The sequence below is a fragment of the Molossus molossus genome, unplaced genomic scaffold (assembly GCF_014108415.1).
Source record: "Molossus molossus isolate mMolMol1 unplaced genomic scaffold, mMolMol1.p scaffold_m16_p_1, whole genome shotgun sequence".
Taxonomy (NCBI): Eukaryota; Metazoa; Chordata; class Mammalia; order Chiroptera; family Molossidae; genus Molossus; species Molossus molossus.
Window position 1 is genome coordinate 46,885,378 of NW_023425344.1, and position 20,026 is coordinate 46,905,403.

The 20,026-nt window shown below is 33.8% G+C and overlaps 1 protein-coding gene across 4 annotated transcripts in view; it reads right to left on the minus strand.

Annotated features, from left to right (window-relative positions):
• Positions 1–2,915: 2,915 nt before the first annotated feature.
• The window catches only part of EPHA5 (EPH receptor A5), a 346,680-nt gene continuing 329,569 nt past the window's right edge, over positions 2,916–20,026 (minus strand). For 2 of the 4 annotated variants that reach the window (XM_036258162.1, XM_036258144.1), the window contains 3 exons: positions 14,280–14,473; positions 10,658–10,813; positions 3,015–3,214 (listed from right to left, as the gene is read on the minus strand). In XM_036258162.1, the coding sequence (XP_036114055.1) occupies positions 3,109–3,214; positions 10,658–10,813; positions 14,280–14,473 (456 nt within the window). In that variant the 3' untranslated portion in view covers positions 3,015–3,108. Of the gene's footprint in view, positions 3,215–10,657; positions 10,814–14,279; positions 14,474–20,026 lie in introns of all 4 variants that reach the window. The other 2 variants (XM_036258172.1, XM_036258153.1) reach the window with 2 other exon arrangements.

The window sequence follows — 20,026 nt, forward strand, 5'->3', positions numbered from 1 at the left end:
TTCAACAGATATCAGTAAGTTGAAAATTATTCCCTGCTTGTTGTTATTTTTCAAAGCAACATTGAGAAAGACTCATGTCCCAAATATATTGCTACTGATAGTTACGAAAACATTATGTATCATTTGACAAATCCAACTTTTGGGTAAAATTCTTGAGTCTATGTTTTGTTTTTGGTTGTCTGGTGGGTGACAAATTGAACCAAAATGATAAGGAATCACACAATCAGGATTTGTCAAACCTTGCCCTGGGTTTCTTGCCTCACTACAGTTCACCAAAACTGCTTCTTTCTCCTGTCCACTTCTCACATTTATAGATGAGGTTAGCACTTCCCAGTTGGTGATCTATCCAGTGGTGAACAAATCTTTAAAAAATGAATTCTTTCCTCCTTTATGGGAAGTACATATTATTTGAAAGTCTCTTTATTCTTTCTAAAATCAAAGTGACATTCCTTAGAAATTCTCAACCAAAATTAGATACGGATGTAAGTTATGTGTCTATTTAACATTTATCTCAATTTACTTTCCAGAATGAATACCAAGATTGCAAAGGAAGCAAATCAATTTGATCCAAATTAATGCATAATGTTCTTTTGTGAAAAAGAAGACATCTACATTGTTAGTTCGAATTCTAATCACTTAAATGTATTCTATCCTGACCTTCCAATCATCTTTGAACATATGAAGCTAGAAAACAACTTAGAAACTGTATTTCTTATGTGTACCTAATTGTGGCTAGTCCATCAGCTCTAAAACTTATGATTGTTTCTCTTTTATTTCTTACTTGGAAGTTTCTTTATTGTTATTTTATCACATAGATTTGGTTGTTGTTGTTTTATAAAATTAAATGAAGTGCAACACATTTTCCAATTATTTTGTACAAAGGGAATTCATTTAGTTAATTTTATGTTTATTGACATTAACAAATGTGTCTTTAATAATGGTGATGCCTACTACTTTTTAATTCCACCTCTCTCTATTTTCTCTCAAAATTCTACCAAATAGGTGCACATTTGAAGCATACTGATGTGGAGCCATAGTTCACTTCAGATCTACTAAGGAGTCGTAGCCATAATTAGAGAGAACTCAACATATCATTAGAAAAATTGTTTAGAACTTTTTTCTTTACTTTTCCTTTTTTTTTTTTTTTGGTCCTTGTTTTTTAGCAACACACAGCATCACTGCTAAGTAAAAGTTGGGCATAGTAGAAAGAAATTATTCATCAAAAGATTACTCTTTTATTTGCTAATATTCAACTAAAACACATGCTTGGGAAAGAGAAAGGACGTGCCCTTAGTATAAGGCAGGTATATTCTCAATGGGTTTTACTAATCCAACCTACTCCAATATATGATTTGACCATCACGAGTAGGTTCTCTTTTGTTTAAATGCTGTGCTTTTTGAATCACATGTCATTCCATGGTTTCTCTAAAGTGCGGTAATACAAAAAAACTGGTTATTTTACCCTGGCCAGTTTGGCTCAGCAGTTGGAGCATCGGCCTGAGGACCTGAGAGTCCCGGGTTCGGTTCCCACTAGGGGCACACACCACCACCACCACCAACAACAAAAAATGGTTATTTTGCCAAGAAGCTCAGTTTTGTTCAAATTATAATAAACTTTATAATTGATACCACAAATGTCAATCTTTATCAAGTACGATATGTAGAATATGCATAGGATATATTTTATATTCTTTAATGAGGCCAATTAAATAATACTTTGGATTGGTTCATCAAAATAAATTCAATTTGATGCAACGGAATGCAAAATGAAATTTCCAAATGAATAGACAGCCATCAAAAAGTAAACCATGTCAAATCTTGAAACAGAGAAAACTGCGGGAAATGTATACATTTGTCATTTCTTTGCTGCCTTGGTATCAACATTTCTAGAGCTGAGCTCCAAGGAAAATGGCTACAAAGGATTAACACTTAGGGGTAATGCGCGGTGCTATGTGCCTGGATTTAACAACATTAACAGAGGTTTGCACAGTGAAAGCTGTCCACATCCTTCTGAAACATGCCCTTCGGTGTCACCGTTGCTTGACAAGGTATTTTCTGGGACTCAGAAAGGTGAAATTTCTTACAGGGGTGCAAGATAAATGGCTAGAAGAATGCATTGTCACTGATATCACAAACTGGTTTTAAAAAGCCAAAGGGGATTGAATCCCATAGACATTTCCTGTTAGTGAATAAAGAGATTCCGGAACTTTTGGAAACATGAGTGGAAAACAGACACAAGCTTGTGTTAAATTTTGTTTTGCTGCTTCCCTGTTTCTCTGATCCCTGTGCCACTCTGGAACACCTGCTCCTGTGTGTTGCTAAAATTGACACTATTAAAAATGCAAGCGGAATGGTAATGCACACATGTGCAGCACATACAAAATGCCAACTTTAAATTGATTCCTGGGTATACAGCAAACGGCACAGTATATACACATTTATTACCTAATAGCTTCTAGAAGAGCAACTAAAAGTAAATTTTATAACACAAAGAAATAAATATACACCCTGTATTGCATTTGTTCTTGACCAAGCAACATGTATATACACTGGTTTCTATAACTTAACGCTGTGTAACAGCACTTTAAAATTACAAAAGAAATTACCTAATAAGAAATTATCTAACCATATTGCTCAATACACTTATGTAGACAATTAAGACTTGAAGTAAACTTCAGTAAATTGCAGCTTTTGTTTGTCCACAAATGACTATAAAACTTTCCCTTCTGTGGAGATTCTTGGAAGTTTTGAAAGGTGCTGCCTTAATTCGGTCTATAAAGGTGCTGTGTATAGTTCTATATCTCATGTATAAAATTTTGTAGAAGTTGTGGGAAGGATTTTGTTGCTGTAAGATAATCTTTAACCTTGGTTGTTATTCCAAGGAGGTCATATTTGTTTCATAAAAAAATGAAGACACTGAGAAGAAGCTAAGGAGATTTTAGTAAAACACTGATTACAAATTCTGTGGCTGAAAGAAATGCTCTCAAAGGTTTAGATAACAAAAGTTATCAGAGTTTCCCCTCCCCCCCTTTTGTTGTTAAAATAAATCTCAGGGCTTGTTTACAAAGTGCAGGATCACTAATTCAGCAAAGTGACATTAAAATGTAGTTACAATGGCACCATCCCATTTACCAGCTGCACCTTCATTTCTTGAAGGCTGTTCATGATCTTCTTCTGGTGACCGACAAGAGTCACTCCGAGCCGCCTCAAATCCCTGCATGAAGAAAGCACACATTGGATGCATGTATTGATTCAATTTGTAGCACACCTCAATATTTCACGCTGCAAAGAGGCAAACATTTTACAGACACTAATCTGATTACAGTCCCAATTTAGACAAACAGGGTCCAATTTTCAAAGGCAGGCTCCAAAATTGTACCTCAAAGATCTGTTTGCTGTCCAAGAACTATTTATCATGAAGAATGATATATTTTAAACATCATTATGTTGGTGCACCAAGTGATGATGCAAAAACAAATTCGTACGTGCTTACCAATAAATATGTACATCGAGGGGTACAATTTTATTGAACAGTTTTGAAAATGTGGACCTACAATGTGAACATGCCCTTTTTATTTTTTGCTAAAAGCAATAAGCATAAGATATACTTTTGAAAAATCACAGCTAAGCAATTGACGACTAAAGTCTTCAAATGTATCAGTCAGTACAATCATTTTATATAACAGATATCTTTAGGAGATAGTCACCATGATATTTATTTTATAAAACTTCCAAATATTTTATTTTTACATGGAACCCAAAGTACCAGAGTTTTCTTCCTTTGCCATATAATGTCTAGGCTCTGTTGGCATTTAGAGCATTCTGAAGATTATACACTATCAGAAAGTCTCTGTCCATTCTGTTTCTTTTAAACAAGTTTATTATCCAAAAGAAAATTACAAATGTTTCGATTTCAAAACTAACGACATAGTATGGAGCTCAAGGCCAGTGCCCGTGCCTTTAAAATGTTATTGCCCAGAATATTTAGAGATTCTATCCCCTAAAGTATATATTTGGCAAATATAATGATTCTTTTATGTTTGGCAAATAACATTAATGATAAGAAAAAAGGACCATGAACAATTCAACATTTTTAATTAACAAAGTTGTCATGTTTGCTTTCTTAGATATTGCTTTACAGAACACATTATGCTAAAAGTAGAATATATTTGTATTCAGTAAATGTGCTAAATCAGATTGTCTCAGAAGTTTATGAAATTGAATACAATGATATTATATATATTATATATAAAATTGAATAGTTTTGGAAATACAAAAACATCTCTTAATTATCAGAGATTAGAATTTAAATACATGGATACTTAGGCTCCATGTGCACAAGTATTGGAAATAATTGCTTAGTTAAATAATGTATTAGGTTTCCTTTTCTCCTTTTTTTGAAAGAATTTCTCATGAGAGATTTAGAAAATTACAAGGAGCTAAAGAAGAAACAATTGATACTTATAGTGGCAACACATTTCTTAGAATGTGACTATTAAACATTAACCTTAGAAATGATCATAGCTACAAGACACCAGAATACAATATAAAACTCATAATCGTGGTAGGCATGGAGGACAATCATCAGCAAACTTAAAAACCAGTAAAAATTCACTCTGACACAAAATCACTATTGTTAGCTATGAAATAGAATACATCATGGCTCATTACAGACTAACAGAAATAAAAGAGGTTTTTGTTTAATCTTGTTTCTTTAAAATAAATCAGAGTTTCTCAGCCTTGCCCTGTTAACATTACGGGCTGAACAGTTCTTTGTTGTAGGGGCTATCATGTGCATTGAGACTGTCAAGCAGCATCCCTGGCCTCTCCCTGCTAAACAACGGAGTGGCCACAACACCTTTGCCATATGTCCCCTGAGTGGTAACATCTCCCCTGGTTGAGAACTACTGCACCAAATCTAATAGGTGACAATTAAGATGTCTTAGTCTTATAGGTTTGAAAACTATATACCCCTATGAAATAAATTGTTGCTAATCTCCTTGTATAGATGAGTAAACAAAGTATTAGAGAATTTAAATTAGTTGGCCAGATAACACAGCCAGTGGGTAGCAGAAGTAGGACTAAAACTGGGACCCCGACACCAAAGTTCATACTTCTTTAATTTCTCATTACTCTGAGATGTGATTTTGAGCAAAGTACTTCAGATTACATGCAATATTTATTCGTCTGTAAAATGAGAACTCGGTAGATATCACATCAAATATCCAAAATTCTAAAAGAAAGAAGATAGTTAATAAAGGAAACTGAACACACGCTTCTTTGTCTGAGGCTATGGTAATGCAATCTATCCTGCATGGACATTTCAGTTACAAGCTAAATAACATTCTCATGTTTTCACATGTCACTTATGAATCATGAAGATTTCTGTAGATGTGGGTGTTTATGGGTGCTCACTAGCATATTTTGGACCTAAGTTAGGAAAAAAGAACCTAACATTTCTTAACCTAAAACAATCAATCTGCCCTAGAGAATTTAAATAACTAGTATTTGAAACCAAGTCCTAAAACATGTTTTATCATATGCTTTATAGACCCCAGTTTACAAAGTACTGATGTAATATATGTACTTAAATTGCATAAGTCATATGGCTAATCCAATTATTAGGAATGAGCTTTTGAAAATAACCATTTTACTTTGTTCTAAAAGACCTAAAAGAAAAAGAATTTATAGATTTTCCCACTGAAAAAGCATAGATTTTCATATACCATACTAAAACCGTAAATTGAAGTGGGTATACATGTATTATGCACGTGTGTTTGTGTGTGTGTTTTACATATTCCGACTCTTGGTTGTTTTGTGTAATTGATATCAAATCACTGGTTTGACTTATTTTTATTTCCACTGCTTTAACTTATTGTAATACTGTGTGTAAATATAACTTCATTCTTTAAAAATAACAACATAAGAAAAACTCTGGTTCCATGCTCCATAATGATATCTGTGACAATATTTGTAATGATACTGTAAATGATAATTAAAATGGTATTAGAGAAATGTTTCCAGTAAAGGTTAAAAAACTTTATTTCTATATTGTTACATATATTATTTTCTTTTAAGTAGTTTTATCTCACACTTTTGTAATTTCTAACAATTCCCATTTTACTCCTCAAAGTACATATTTAATGATCAATTTAGCAGTAATAATGTGAGAGAAATTTGATAAAAATTAAATATTTTACATTTGTTGATAAAGTTGACACTTTATTTCTTATATTTTTTAAAAGTTTAGAAACAGTGCATGATATGTTATTTCACTCATTTCATTTTTCTCTATAGAAAATTTTATAGCCAGGCATTAAGTATGTCACCTTTATAAATATTATGCTAATTTTATCATGACCATGGAATTTTAAGTTATACCCAAAGTCAATTCTAATGATGAAAACTATATTTCAGCATAGGCTTACAAATTTAAACATGATGGGAATATTATTAAATTTAAAAATTTGAATTTTGTCAACAAAGTATGATTAGTTTTAGAAAAGCTGCAAATACAATGACTTGCCATTGCATTTTTCAAGTATTATCCCATGATACTGAATAACAAAAACACTAATATTAAGATACTAAAATGGCAGAATGAAAAACAGAGAATAAGAAGAGTTTCTAGTTGATGTTGGAGCAACTCTTGGTTATGAAAGATTTAATGTATCCATTGTGGATGACTCATTCCCTTAGTTATTCTTCTCCCTTCTGCTTTACACACCGTTCAGTCATTTCACTGGTACTTAGCACCATCAACATTGGCTGGATAGGAGAAGGGAGAAGACAGATTAATGAATAGTCACTAAATTTCAGTGTTTATTCTTTTTGTCATTCAGTTGCATGTTTGGGATTTTTCTCCTCATTTAGAAGAATCCTGATAGTCATTTATATGTCTATAGCATGAGACAAATACATTTACATTTGGCAGGAGAGGGCTAACCATGGTCTGGTCATAACCATCAATGGATCAGACATTGTGATTTTAGACTAGAAGTTTTAGCTTAATTATGTACAAAAAATATTATAGTCAGTATTCTTTTTTTGTATACTTTAATTGTATAAAAATTAGCATAATGATTTTATTGAAAAGTTAAGAAATCTATTTGAATTAGTGTGCACAAATTTTGGCTTGGGATTTGGGAAACTCATTTTAGTAGTTCATGACCCCATTTTAATAAATGATATGAACAGGAACACCTGTAACTTATCACATTTGTGTAATATTTAAATTCAGTGGATTGTACTCATTTCCTGTATTGATAATATAGATCTGAAAAGAAGTTTAAAAAGCAACTGCAACACTGTCCTCAATTCAATCTTTGGATTCAATTAGCAACTCACAGCAAGCTCACATTCCCCCTGCCCACAATACTCACTGCATTTACACACCATGGTACAGATGGTGCCATTCCTGCTGCAACAATTACTCGCGTCTGAGTACTGTACGCAGAACAGCAAGGTGTAGGCACAGAGCAGCAGACAGAAATGCCCAGAGTTGAAAGCCTCTTTGGTTGAACACATTTTCACTCTAAGATCTTGAAGATTTTATTTCCTTTCACATTAAGCCATAATTGCATATGTTGGCAAAAACAATTATAACAAATACAATTAAACCTTTAGGAAGAAAGTTTTTACCTGAGTGGTTCTAAAAAACTAATTCTTTACTCTTCTTTTTCTAAATCCACTATGAGAACAAATTTGATGGCATAAATTATACATATTTTTCTAATTTATGTATATAGCAATTTGATCTTTTGCTTTATAGCAATGATTTTAACATTTTTTTCTAAGCATTTATTACAGGTATGAATGTATTGTTCCAGTTCCCAGTTTCTATTCTGGCAATAACACTGGTGATAGTACTTTATTTTGTTATATTGATATTATACATATTTCATAAATTAATATTTAGATATGGGTAAAGACCATGTATAAAAAATAATTACCAAAGTGTTTTAAAAGCTTGTTTTTGTTTTAGCTGGTACCCCGGTTCCCTTGTCATAAGTCAATAACGACAGATTTTTTTTTGTATGTGTGAAGGGCAAGCAAAATTCACAGATAATATTTTTCTTATACTTTATATTTCTGACCAAAGACGTAAGTGATTACTCACTACTTTGTGAATTATTTACCATAAAACTTGATAAATACATTCTTACCAAATAGGAAAAATGAGGTCAAAACACAGGACATGTAGTTACAGATGCTGGACAGTAAATAAGAAGACATGTAGTGAGAGGTGCTGGACTCTCCAAGAAATCAGCTTTGCTGGAGTTAGTTAACCTTTGCTACCTGGTTTGTAGTAAGGAATGTGCTCATGTGGGCCCAGGGCTCAGAGTATTGACTTATGGAGGGCCACCTTCTCTGAGCAGCAAGATGTCCGTACAACTTCTAATTTCACCTTATTCTTCTGGTCAGAGTAAAGAAATTAAAAGACAAAAAAATATCTGATGGAGGTACTATAACAAGAGGCAAGGAGCTACCAAAGTAATACAGAGAAGAATTTGAACCAAGTAGAGAAAAACTGACCAACAAAAATGACTGGACCTGGACCATTATGACTTATTATGCTAAGTGAAACAAGTCAGTCAGAGAAGAACAAAAATCACATGATCTCACTTATATGTAAAATCTAATGAACAAATAAACTGAGGAGACAAATAAATCCAGAGACATGGAAGCAGGGAACAGACTAAAGAATCTCAGAGGAAAGGGGGGAGGGGAGGCAGGAAGAGACAACCAAAGAACTTACAAGGGTAAATGCATAACCAATGGACACAGATAATAGTGTGGTGAAGGGCACAAGCAAGGTAGAGGGGGGTCACGAGGGGTGGGGGGGACGGAGAGACATCTGTAATACTCTCTACAATAAAGATAAATAAAAAAATTGAAACATAGTTCATTAACTTAAAAAATTACTGGAGATTACAAATGAAGTGGAGAACCATTATAAGAAGATAGAAGAAGCTGTTAGGGCTTAAAAGAAACATACAAAATGAGGACAGTTTGGGTGTAGGAAAGTAAAGAGAAAAGAATGAAAAGAAATAAGAAAATGTGAAACCATAATGATAAAATATTAAACATGATTATAGTATTTTGGGGCCCCAATGAGACAAAGTAAAACAAGTAGTATAAAAATAATTATTTGTGGTTATAACTATTCTATGAAAGGAAAAGCTAAAAGGTAATAGATATGACTATCTACATATACGTGCTATTTAAATAAAAAAAGAGACATTGTTTAATGCAAATAATTTTATTATATATTTACAAGTAATCTGACATTGGGTAGAAGAAATACCTACAGTATCATTTTAATATAAAATGACAAATGACTTTAGTAAATTAAAATGACCATTTTTACTGAAAAATTAAATAGCAATCATGTAAAAATAGTTTTAAATTATCAGTAAAATTTTCTGTTTACTATTTTAAATATAGCACAAATGAACTCTTTGAGTGTCCAAAGAAATAATGGGCCAAGAAAATGTGTCATCAAATAGATATGATTTGGTGGTGACAGTGAGAATAAGATTCAATAAATTATGAGAGCAAGCTGAGTGGTGATCTCAGGTCCTTTCAGTTATAGGTATAATGAAAGAGAAATGTTGAGAATGTGCTATTAATTGGTGATAAATGATAGTACCCTGTTACCTTTCTTGTGGATGTGCAGTGGATTCAATGAATCAAAGAACGCCCAAAGACTACAAACGGTGAAAGAGAACTACTCAGTGCTCATATTATGTAAAGTGATGGAATATGGACCATGGCTTACTGCTTTAGAATGTTCTACCATGTTCCAATCCTTATGACAATATTTTAACCTTTGAATTTGTAGGTACTTGGAAGTAGCTTATCATGATATTCACAGGTTAAAACATTATTCATATTTATGTATCTAGATGGAGTCACCATAATGACAGTTGAGTTTCACAAATAACAAATATTAGGCTAAAATAATTGCACATACAGAGTATATAGTAAAATACAAACAACTTACAACCTTAAGGAATTTAATATTTAACTCTAGTGATTTTTATTCAGTAAGATTTGATAAGTTTTATCTTAAACGTGCAAACAGAAAAGGGCACAATTGGTTCCACTGAGATTGTACCAAATCACAAATCAGAAGCAGGATCTAATATATTCTTGGACTGCAAGAATATAAGGTGCACCACTTAGAGATTTAATGAGATCCTTGCCTGGGAACTTTGTTTCAGCTGCTGTTTCCTGGGAATTCATTACAGCTGAACTTTAAGTATGTTTTGCTGTTATGTAGGACTAGTCATACCAATTGTGCTTACATTTGTTTCGTATGTACATTCATATAACACAGGTACCAGTATAAAAACTTTGTCAAGAAAACATCTTTTCCACAACATAAAATACCAGTATTTTGCCAAAGAACTGTTATTCCAAGAATTCAAATATTCAAATGCTATTCGTTTGCTGCAAAGAAGCAAAAAATACTGGCCACAAGTAGCGTAACCATGCAGTTGTTAACAATACAGGCTAAAAGGAAGAGGCTTCTTTGAAAGCTGCCCCACATGGACAACAGTGAATTGATTTCCCTTGACCTCATCCACATTGGGTTCTGAAAAAATTTTCTCGCCCCAGCAATTATGTAAAAATTATCAGAAAAATTACTCACTCCAAGGTCACCTGAGCCACAGCGTCCATTGAACTGTATCCATTTTCCATGAAAATCTCTGTATACCGGCCCATTTTGATGGCTTCTAGCCATTCACCTACTGATCTGTAGGCCCCAGATCCCAGTGGGCCATGTTCTGCCAATAAATTAGATACTCTAAAACACATAAAACACAAATATTAAAAGTAACATTTTAACTTTTATAACAAATTACAGTGCAATATTAGCTCAGAGTCAATGGATCTTTGGGTCTGTACGTATATTAATGGGGAAAAGATATAAATGCAAATGGGGAAGAAAATATTTTGAAATACAGAACACAAAAATTAGTCTATTCAGATGTTTTCCTATCGACAGTTTATGAGGAATTATAATGGCTTGATAAATTTCTTAACAGAAAACATGAGCTAAAATTTTCAAGTAATAATTTAGATGTATTTATTTTCTAATGTTTTGTTTACAAAAAATAATATAGAAACTGCTACCAAATATAGATATGCAGGATAATTTGGGCAAAGCTTCTAAACTTTGCTAGAGAAACTTGTGCTAACTTAACTTAATTTCTTAGGAAGCCTAAAACTTATTCTTTATCTTATTCTCTCATGTAGGTGCACTTGTAAATAACCCTAGGAGTAGTAGAACCTGGAAAACAAAATGTAACCCCAAACACATAAGATAACTAAATAGGACCAATCAAACTATGAGCTGTTTTTGACTATACTAAATTCATTCTCTTTGGCCAATAATAATATGATGATGATTATGATGCTAATAATTTTTGAAAATGTCTCTTAAGGAAATAATTGGGAGAAATGGTAAAGAGTACATGTACAGTTTTTTGGATTTTTTTGTTTGTTTGTTTGTTTTTGCTATTGAGAGTAAACATTAAAAATGTCCATCAATGGGTATTTATTTAAGTAAATTTCAACCATAAGATATAGGATATCTTTCTTGCTACTCATGTTCTCTGCACTTTGTCACATCCCATTTACACTACACACTACTCCAGGATAATGTCTTCCTTTATAAAAATTGCTGTGGCTGAGGTGAGCAATGACCTCTATTTGCCAAAAATCTGTGAACATTTTCCAACCTGTAAGATGACTGACCTCTCAGAAACATCCAATAACCACCACTCTCATTTCTCTCTTGAAATCCTACCTTATCTCAACACTTACTGAATCACTATTCTCTCTTTCTTGGCTACCATGATATTGAACTTCCTTGGTTTGTTCTTACTCTCTTTTGCCTGTTATTCCTTCATTTCCCTACTTTAAAATTTGGAGGACACTAGGACTTCTCCCTATGTCTTTTCTGCTTAGGCTATAACTCCACTCTTAGACAATTTTACCCAATTTCTTGCTTCAAATAGCATCTATTATTACCCAGTATTTATCTCCCATCTGGGTCTCTCATATATTCATGTGCCTACATCATACCTGTATATTTCTCATAAATAACACTCCAACATTTCCAAAATCATGCTCATCTTTTTTTACATCCAATTTCTCCTGAAGTACTCCCATTACAATATATGCTACAACAGTTTGCTCCCTCCCTATCTTCAACTCCTTCACAATCTATCATTGTGCATACTGTCCGTTCTACCTCTCATATATTGCACATCTGACCACTTCTTTCTTTTTTCTCATTTGTTATCATCTTAGTTCAAGGCATCATCGTGTCTTACCTACACAACTGCTCTAGCCTCCAGGTGATCCTCCTAAAGTGCATTCTCACTCCTCATTCCCAAACCAAAGTAGCTTTTTAATGTTTTTATTTTGTTCAGTATCTTTTTCCCGCAATCTGTGTTGCTCAATGCTTGTATACTCAGCACCTAGCCCACAGTGTGACAAAGTAGACACAGAGGTTTTGTTGCATGAGTAAATGGATATCTTGTAGTGATTGGTAGCCATTCAGCATTTGGGTCAAAGACTCCTTGAAGATGAAATATAGGAGGAAACAGCTGGAGAGTAGGATCTGGAAAGTGAGACTGGGGAGGAGTTGCATTTTTCGTTAATAGCAAAGTTCAGAATATGACCTTGACAAGAAGATGCCAGGTATTTTAGAGATCGAAATCTCCCAAGGAGAAAATTTCAAGGTATTGAGAGAGATTCAAACATCCTCTATATGGTTACTAAAATCGCCAAGTTTTGTGACATGGATAGGAAGACAGGGACAGGGAATTAATCAGGAACGAACACCTTCTAGAGTCAGGATTTGTAGATGGCTGGACAAAGGAGGGTAGTACGTCTTATCTATTCAGATGAAACCTGGCAAGCTGATTCTACATATTGCACACAGCTCTCAAGCTATAACAATGGCACTGATATAAAGTAACACAATTTAGAACATAAAAATGTCTGTTTTGATTTCCTTTCTTTATGTCCATTTGTGACAGATTAATATAACTCAAACAAGTAGATGAGAGAAGTGCTTAATATTTTACATGATAATAAACAATTTACAAGCAGATATTTCAGGAACAACATAAGGAATAATTGCTAAGAAGATGTATTCTCCAGTTGCTGCCAAACAAAGTTAATGATCCCTGAACAGAGTTTGACGATTCATTCCTCATTTGTATTTAAAAATGATTTTTTGCCTAGTAAACAAATGTTATGTCAGAATTATAGAACTTATATAACTTCATCAACAAATTGTTTCTCATTTAGCTCATGCTAATATGTGGCCAATTCAGTTCCTGGCATAAGACTTTATTTCTTATAAAAATAAACAATTACCTCAAATATAAAGAATCAAAATGATTTAATTTTTAGAGAATAGTTCTGTAATTTTTCAGGTTAAAGAGTAAAGTATGCTTACAAACATGCAACAGTATTTAAATACATTCATAAAAGTAAAAAATACACTTATTTGTTCATAAAAATCTTTCCACGAAAGTACTCATATTTGGTTGTCAATATTCATAAAATATGAAAGACACTAAAATCTATGCTAAAGCAATCAAAGTGATTATTGGTAGATATCTCTAGTTTAGAATAATATATCAGTGCTTAATTGGCTTTTCCCTATGGTCTTAAAATCTTATTTTTCTCCCATCCACACCTATGTGGGATCCAAAACACATGAAAATACATGTATTTAAGTATGTTATCATTATTTTTTAATATTATCTAAACCTGGCCATACTTAACATTTTTCAGAAACAAGTATTTACACTATTTATAGGTACTTGTTTTTTTTCTTTTTTTTAATCCTCACCGAGGATATTTTCCACTTATCTTCAAATAGAGTGAGAGGAAGGGAGAGAGAGAGAAAAAAACATCGATGTGAGAAAGACACATTGATTGTTTGCCTCTTGCAAGAACCCGATCAGGGTCAGGGATTGAATTGCAACCCAGGTACTTGCCCTTGACCGAAATTGAACCCCCAACTCTTTAGTCCATGGGCCAAGGATCTATAAGTGCTTTTAAGTATAAGCATTTATATTTCATTCATTGTTAAGAGAGTAACCTTATGGAAAAACTACAGTGAAATTAATTAGTGTCATATAGATTTAGAAGCTAACATGTGTACAGACCGACTTAATTGATTTAATATTTGTGGCATCAAACTGAACTAACTAAACGTAGGAAGATCTCTCTGGTCTGGCCTGTACCTGCTCGATGCATTAACCAGCGTCTTCAAGCTACTTGGGTTACGTATCAGCTTGTCCAGCATGTTCACGATTTCATCAAACTTGGGCCTGCTGTTTCGATCTTTCTGCCAGCAATCCAGCATTAACTGGTAGAGTGCAGCAGGGCAGTCCATGGGGCTGGGCAGACGGTAGCCTTCCTCTACTGCTTTAATCACCTGCGGGAAGCAAAACAGAACCAGTCCCAATGCCACACATTTAGTAAAGAGACTTCCCCCGTCTACCTTTCATCCTTTCTAACACTTACCCTGGCAATAACGACCCGGTTCACTATCTTAAAATACCCAATTACTTCCATTTGCTGTCAAATAAACGAACATAAAGAAATAAATATACTATCACAATGTAGAAAGAGAGGCTTTCTTCACATATTATAAGGAAAAGAAATGGTAATCATTTTAACCTAAGATCTTGATGAAGGGTTATTTGTAAAATTAATTGACGAAAACAAGCAGTTCATGTTTTATTTATCTTTGAATTCTGGAATCAAATGGAGATTAAATCTTCTTGTGATTTCTCTGAAAAGTTAATGTCTTTTTAATGAAAAATTATGAGCAGAACCACAATTTTTAAAAGTAATAAAACTGCAATTTTATTTCAAAAGAGAGTTTTGGATGGTAAATGATGGATAAGTCAAAGGCTGAATTAGTATAACTATCTCATGTATCATTTAATAATGTCTGGGTCTTGCTGTTTATTATCATCTACTGATTTCTGTCAGGAATTTAGAATAATTATCTAGTAGCAGAGGCATTACAAACATCACTGATTTCAAATGTAACCACATGTATGAATAACTTAATTGTGAGATTATTTTATCAAAAACATTTGTAATGTTGCTGCTGCCAACATGTCTAACTCCAGCAAAGATGTATTTATGCTACTGAATATAATAATACGGGTTTTATTCAATTATTAAAAATCAAATGTTTGATACCAAATACCAATAATAACTGTATTTCTTAAAATATTTCCTTAACATTGAAAATTAACCACATTTTTTTCATAAAGGTTTTAGATTTGATCTGACAAATAGAAAAAATATAATGATTAGAACAGAAAATTTACAAAGATAATTTGAATGACTGGAAAGAAACCAGTCTCTCTATGAGAACGAAACAGACGTGTGAACAAGATCAGCGGCAGAGGGGAGCAGGACGAAATAGCAGATTTCAGGAACACGACGAAGGGGTTTGAGGGGAGAGGGAGAAGGCATCTGAGATAAGCAAGTTCCGGCCTATCACAGCAGATGATTGTTATTATTAACCTGAGGTAAGTACATAATGGGGTAGCGAGTGTTGACAGTGCAATTCGGACTTGTTTTGTTTGAGGCGAGTAAGGAACACTTCCATGACCATTTGCAGAAATCCGACTAGAGCACAGGAAATGTTGGGGCAGATAATACAAGCGTGAGGGTGATCAGCACTTGATCACAGCCTGAAGTAGGGTACAGTTTACATTGTCTTGGGAAAGGAATAAAATCAATGTTTCTGAGAGGCATCAATAGTTAAGTTCAGGCAGAGAAATAAAAAGTAGTTGAAGACTCTAAAAACAAATGGTTAAATAAATATTGACTAACAATAAGCAAAATACAAATGCTCCTCTACTTATGTTGGAATTTTGTCCCAATAAACTCATTGTAAATTGAAAATATATGAGTCAAAAATGCATTTAATACACCTAATATATGGAACATCATAGCTTAGCCTAGCCTACCTTAAACCTGCTTAGAACACTTACATTAGCCCATAGTTGGTCAAACTCATCTAGCACAAAGTCCATTTTATAATGAAGTGTTGAATATCTCGTGTAATTTATTATGTGTATTGCTTTTGCTCCATCGTAAAGTTGAAAATTGTAAGTTGAATCATCATGAGCCAGGCACTGTCTATGCCTGGGAGTCACCTTAGTTAGCAACTCAAAAACAATAAAAAAAAATTAAAATGCAAACTGTAGTAGAAAATATTACAAAAACTAACATGATTAACATATCTAATGTATTTAAAGCTTATGCATATTGAGAAATAAAATAAGAAAGTAGATACACGAGAAATAGACAGTAACCTAAAACTCATAAAAGAAAAAGTAAAAATTTTAAATAAGTTGGAGGAAATGTTATTCCCACTGGTGATATTAAATAAATAAATAATAAAGAATAAAAAGTACCATTTGCACATATATATTAATTTAAGTTCATTTATTTATTAACTTGCTTATAAATAAGACTCCCATTGCCGATGAGGACAGTGGTTTTCTTTAATAACATTTATGTGCCGAAATTATATGTCTTAATATAATTTATACTATAAAATATTTACCATGCAGTAAAAACAGTGATCCTTATTTACTTACAACCTGGTTTATCCTATCATATGCTTTCTCCCAAAGCTGCTATCAATTAAGTCTATTTTGTTCTTTAGCACCTATTTTTTAAAAATATCTTCTTTACTTCATTGAGCGGCTATTCTTTCATATGTGACTATGAAATTAACAAAGTAAACAAACTCTTTAGTTTTAAAGGAAATTAATGTTATTTGATCTATGGTTATTTCCAGAATATATTGCTTAATCAGCTTTATTTTCATGTAAATTTATATATAGAAATAAAATGCACTGTCTCCTAAATTAATTTAGACTTGGACCAGATAGTTATGCCATTGAATTTAATTCTAAATTCATCTTTATAATTTATGTTTAAAATTGATTTAGAACTATAACTTTAGATTTATTGTTGGACATCTGAAAATTAACTTTTTCATTTTTACCTATTATATTCTTAATAGTTGGGGAGAAATGAATGGCATTAGTACTCTGATGGTTTACGAAATGCTAAAAATCTATCAAAGCACAGTTTAGGCTGTTTATTTTACCATAGAACTTATAATGTATAACTAAATATATCCTAATCTCAACTGACTTTGCTATTACTATTAATTTGTTAATCTAGGTGGTTGAGATGAACAAAGGAAAGAAAGGAAAGGAATTAAAAGGACAACCAGAAATTTTATAGACAGTCTTGGAACCATGTTAGAGGTGCTATATATGAAATACAAGAAGCTCTGCATTTTTTAACATTGACATGCAAATACATAGCCTAAACACAGTTTAAAGAATACTCAGTGGATTGAGCATCGGCCCACAAACTGAGAGGTCCCAGTTGGATTCCCAGTCAAGGGAATGTCTGGGTTGTGGGCTCAATCCCCAGTAGGGGGATTGCAGAAGGCAGCCAATCAATGTTTCTCTCTCACACTGATGTTTCTGTCTGTCTCTCTCTCTCTCTTTAAAAAAAAAAAAAAAACACAAAACAATAAAAACATTTGAAAAAGAAAAAAGAATGCTGCCTCTTTAAATACAAAAAACAGCAGCACCGAGTGTTCAGTATGGCACTATTCACTTGGTGGCAACTTGATTCTACTGGGCCCTTTCCCTCATGTAACAACCAGTGGGTGCTTCTTTTCAGTACCTACTTTGAGTACAGTTTGCTTTTGCTGCTCACAGGGCCTCAACCGACATTACAAGTTTGTAATATTTATCCACAAACACAGAATCTTGACTAGCACATCACACAGCAAGGCGGTATACCCACTTCAGAGTGAAGGATATGTGAGTATCACATACCCAGTGATGTCCTGGTAGATATTTAACACCTGGCTCTTCCTCTGGGGAAACAGGTTTGTAACATTTTCTCATTTATGTGATATAAATACTCCCTTCCTATGAATGGCAAGCTATCAGCATAATCTCATTCAGGTAGAAATGGTCTAAAAATGTGCTACCTTGTACAAGCTGGTTCTGGCAACCACTGTATCGTTCATCATCCAGAACCAGTTAGCTTCACAGAACGTGAGAAGGCTTTTGAAAGGCAAAGCTGAAATACTAACTTGGAGGCAACACTCTGAAAGGAGTACCATTATTTGGGATGCAGTATATATATTAAATCAGAAACTTCTATACTGTATACTGTTCCCAGTGACTCCTACCAGAAGACACAGTAAGGGTTCCACTGAGTTAGCAGCTATGGCTGCCATCGGGTACCTGGACTACTTGTGTCCAGGTACAAGCAGAAGAGAAGGGGAGTCACCGTGATGGCAAAGGTAACTGACATGGAGCAGTGGGAGGCATTTGAGCTGCTTTCACAGTCGGGGCAGGGAGGAACACGTGTGGAACCCAGAGCATACACTTGGGGCCATCTTGCTATTCCTTTATAACAACTGTCCTGGAAATGTTTACCTGAGAATTAAGGATTGATTCCGATGACCAGTTAAGCTACAGTGATCTGCCGAGTTGACAGATGAAGGAAATTCAGAATGAATAGTGGAGGAGGGAGAGGCTTAAGGCCAGGTGAGGTCCTGAACTCAACTAAAGCTACAGGAGCTGCAGTGCAGTCTACAACCTGCCTCTTTCTAAGACAGGCTGGCTGAAGGGTTCCCTGGCATCCTTGCCAACCTCTCCCAGAACCACACCTCAGCTGGTTGCACCCAACTGTCTTTCCTTGTATCTCGACTGTACCTGTATCACAGTCTGACATCTCTCCCACCTTCCTCTCATGTATCCATGTTTTTCCTTACAAGTATGTCCATTTAGTAACACTAATGTATATGTAATTACCTCTTGGCTTCTTGGAGGACATAGATTGGTCCAGGTATTATATCATTGGCACTATGATGCAAACTGTATATGCATTATCTATATTAATCATTACCACATGCTGCAAGGTAGGAATTACTATATACATTTTACAGATGAAACACTTAAGATTCCAAGGGTGGGTATTGCCAGGATTTATGCAGCTAAGAAGTGGAAGGTAAGATTTATATGTAAGTCTTTCTGGGATGCAAACTCGTGATTTATCTTTCTATCCCAGGGTTGGGTCACACATTTGGAATTAAAATAATTACCCCCCCAAAAGATAACATGGGAGAAATATGGAGTTTACTCCATGGAATCAGATTTCTTGAACCATAAGAAAAAAATAATATCCAGGCATAGAAGGAGTTATTTTGAAAGATGGTGCATTTTTCATCACAGAAGATGTAAAAAATGTAGGATGAATAACTGAATGGCAGGAAATTTGTAGGAAGAATTTAAGCCTCAGCTAGATGTTTTGATGAATACGTTCTGTCTAGGTGGTACCTACCTTGCTAGGTATTTATGTAAAATCTCACATATTAGTCCTTTTGTCACTATGTGAGTTAAAGCTCTCTATACGTGACTAAAGTTTAAGACTATGTTCCTGTAAGCAATCTTAGATACCACAGAAATAGTTTCAGATATGCCAATTTATTCTAGAATTGTTTTTCCTATGGCCAATAGTTACTAAAGATATGTTAAGTAAGCCTTTTTCTTAATTCATCAATCGTAGAACATTAGAATTCCAGAAATTAAAGCAATCTTAGAAATTCTATATTCAAGTCCATTCCTTTTATAATAATTAAAACTGACCAAGAGGTATAGAATCCAAGATGAATGACATTCAGTTCAATACATTTGTTTTTAAATTTTTTGTTATTGCTTTTAAACAACAAGGTATAGGAGTTTTGGACTTAAGTACTGATATTTCTTTATGTATCACTTTTTCCAAAGGGGTAAGACTTTCCATGAGGTTACCAGTCCCTAAAATAATTACTTGTATCCAAGGGCAACATTATACCTAGAGGACCAATGTTATCGTAGAAGACCAACTTTTGTTGGTCCAACACACTAATTATTAC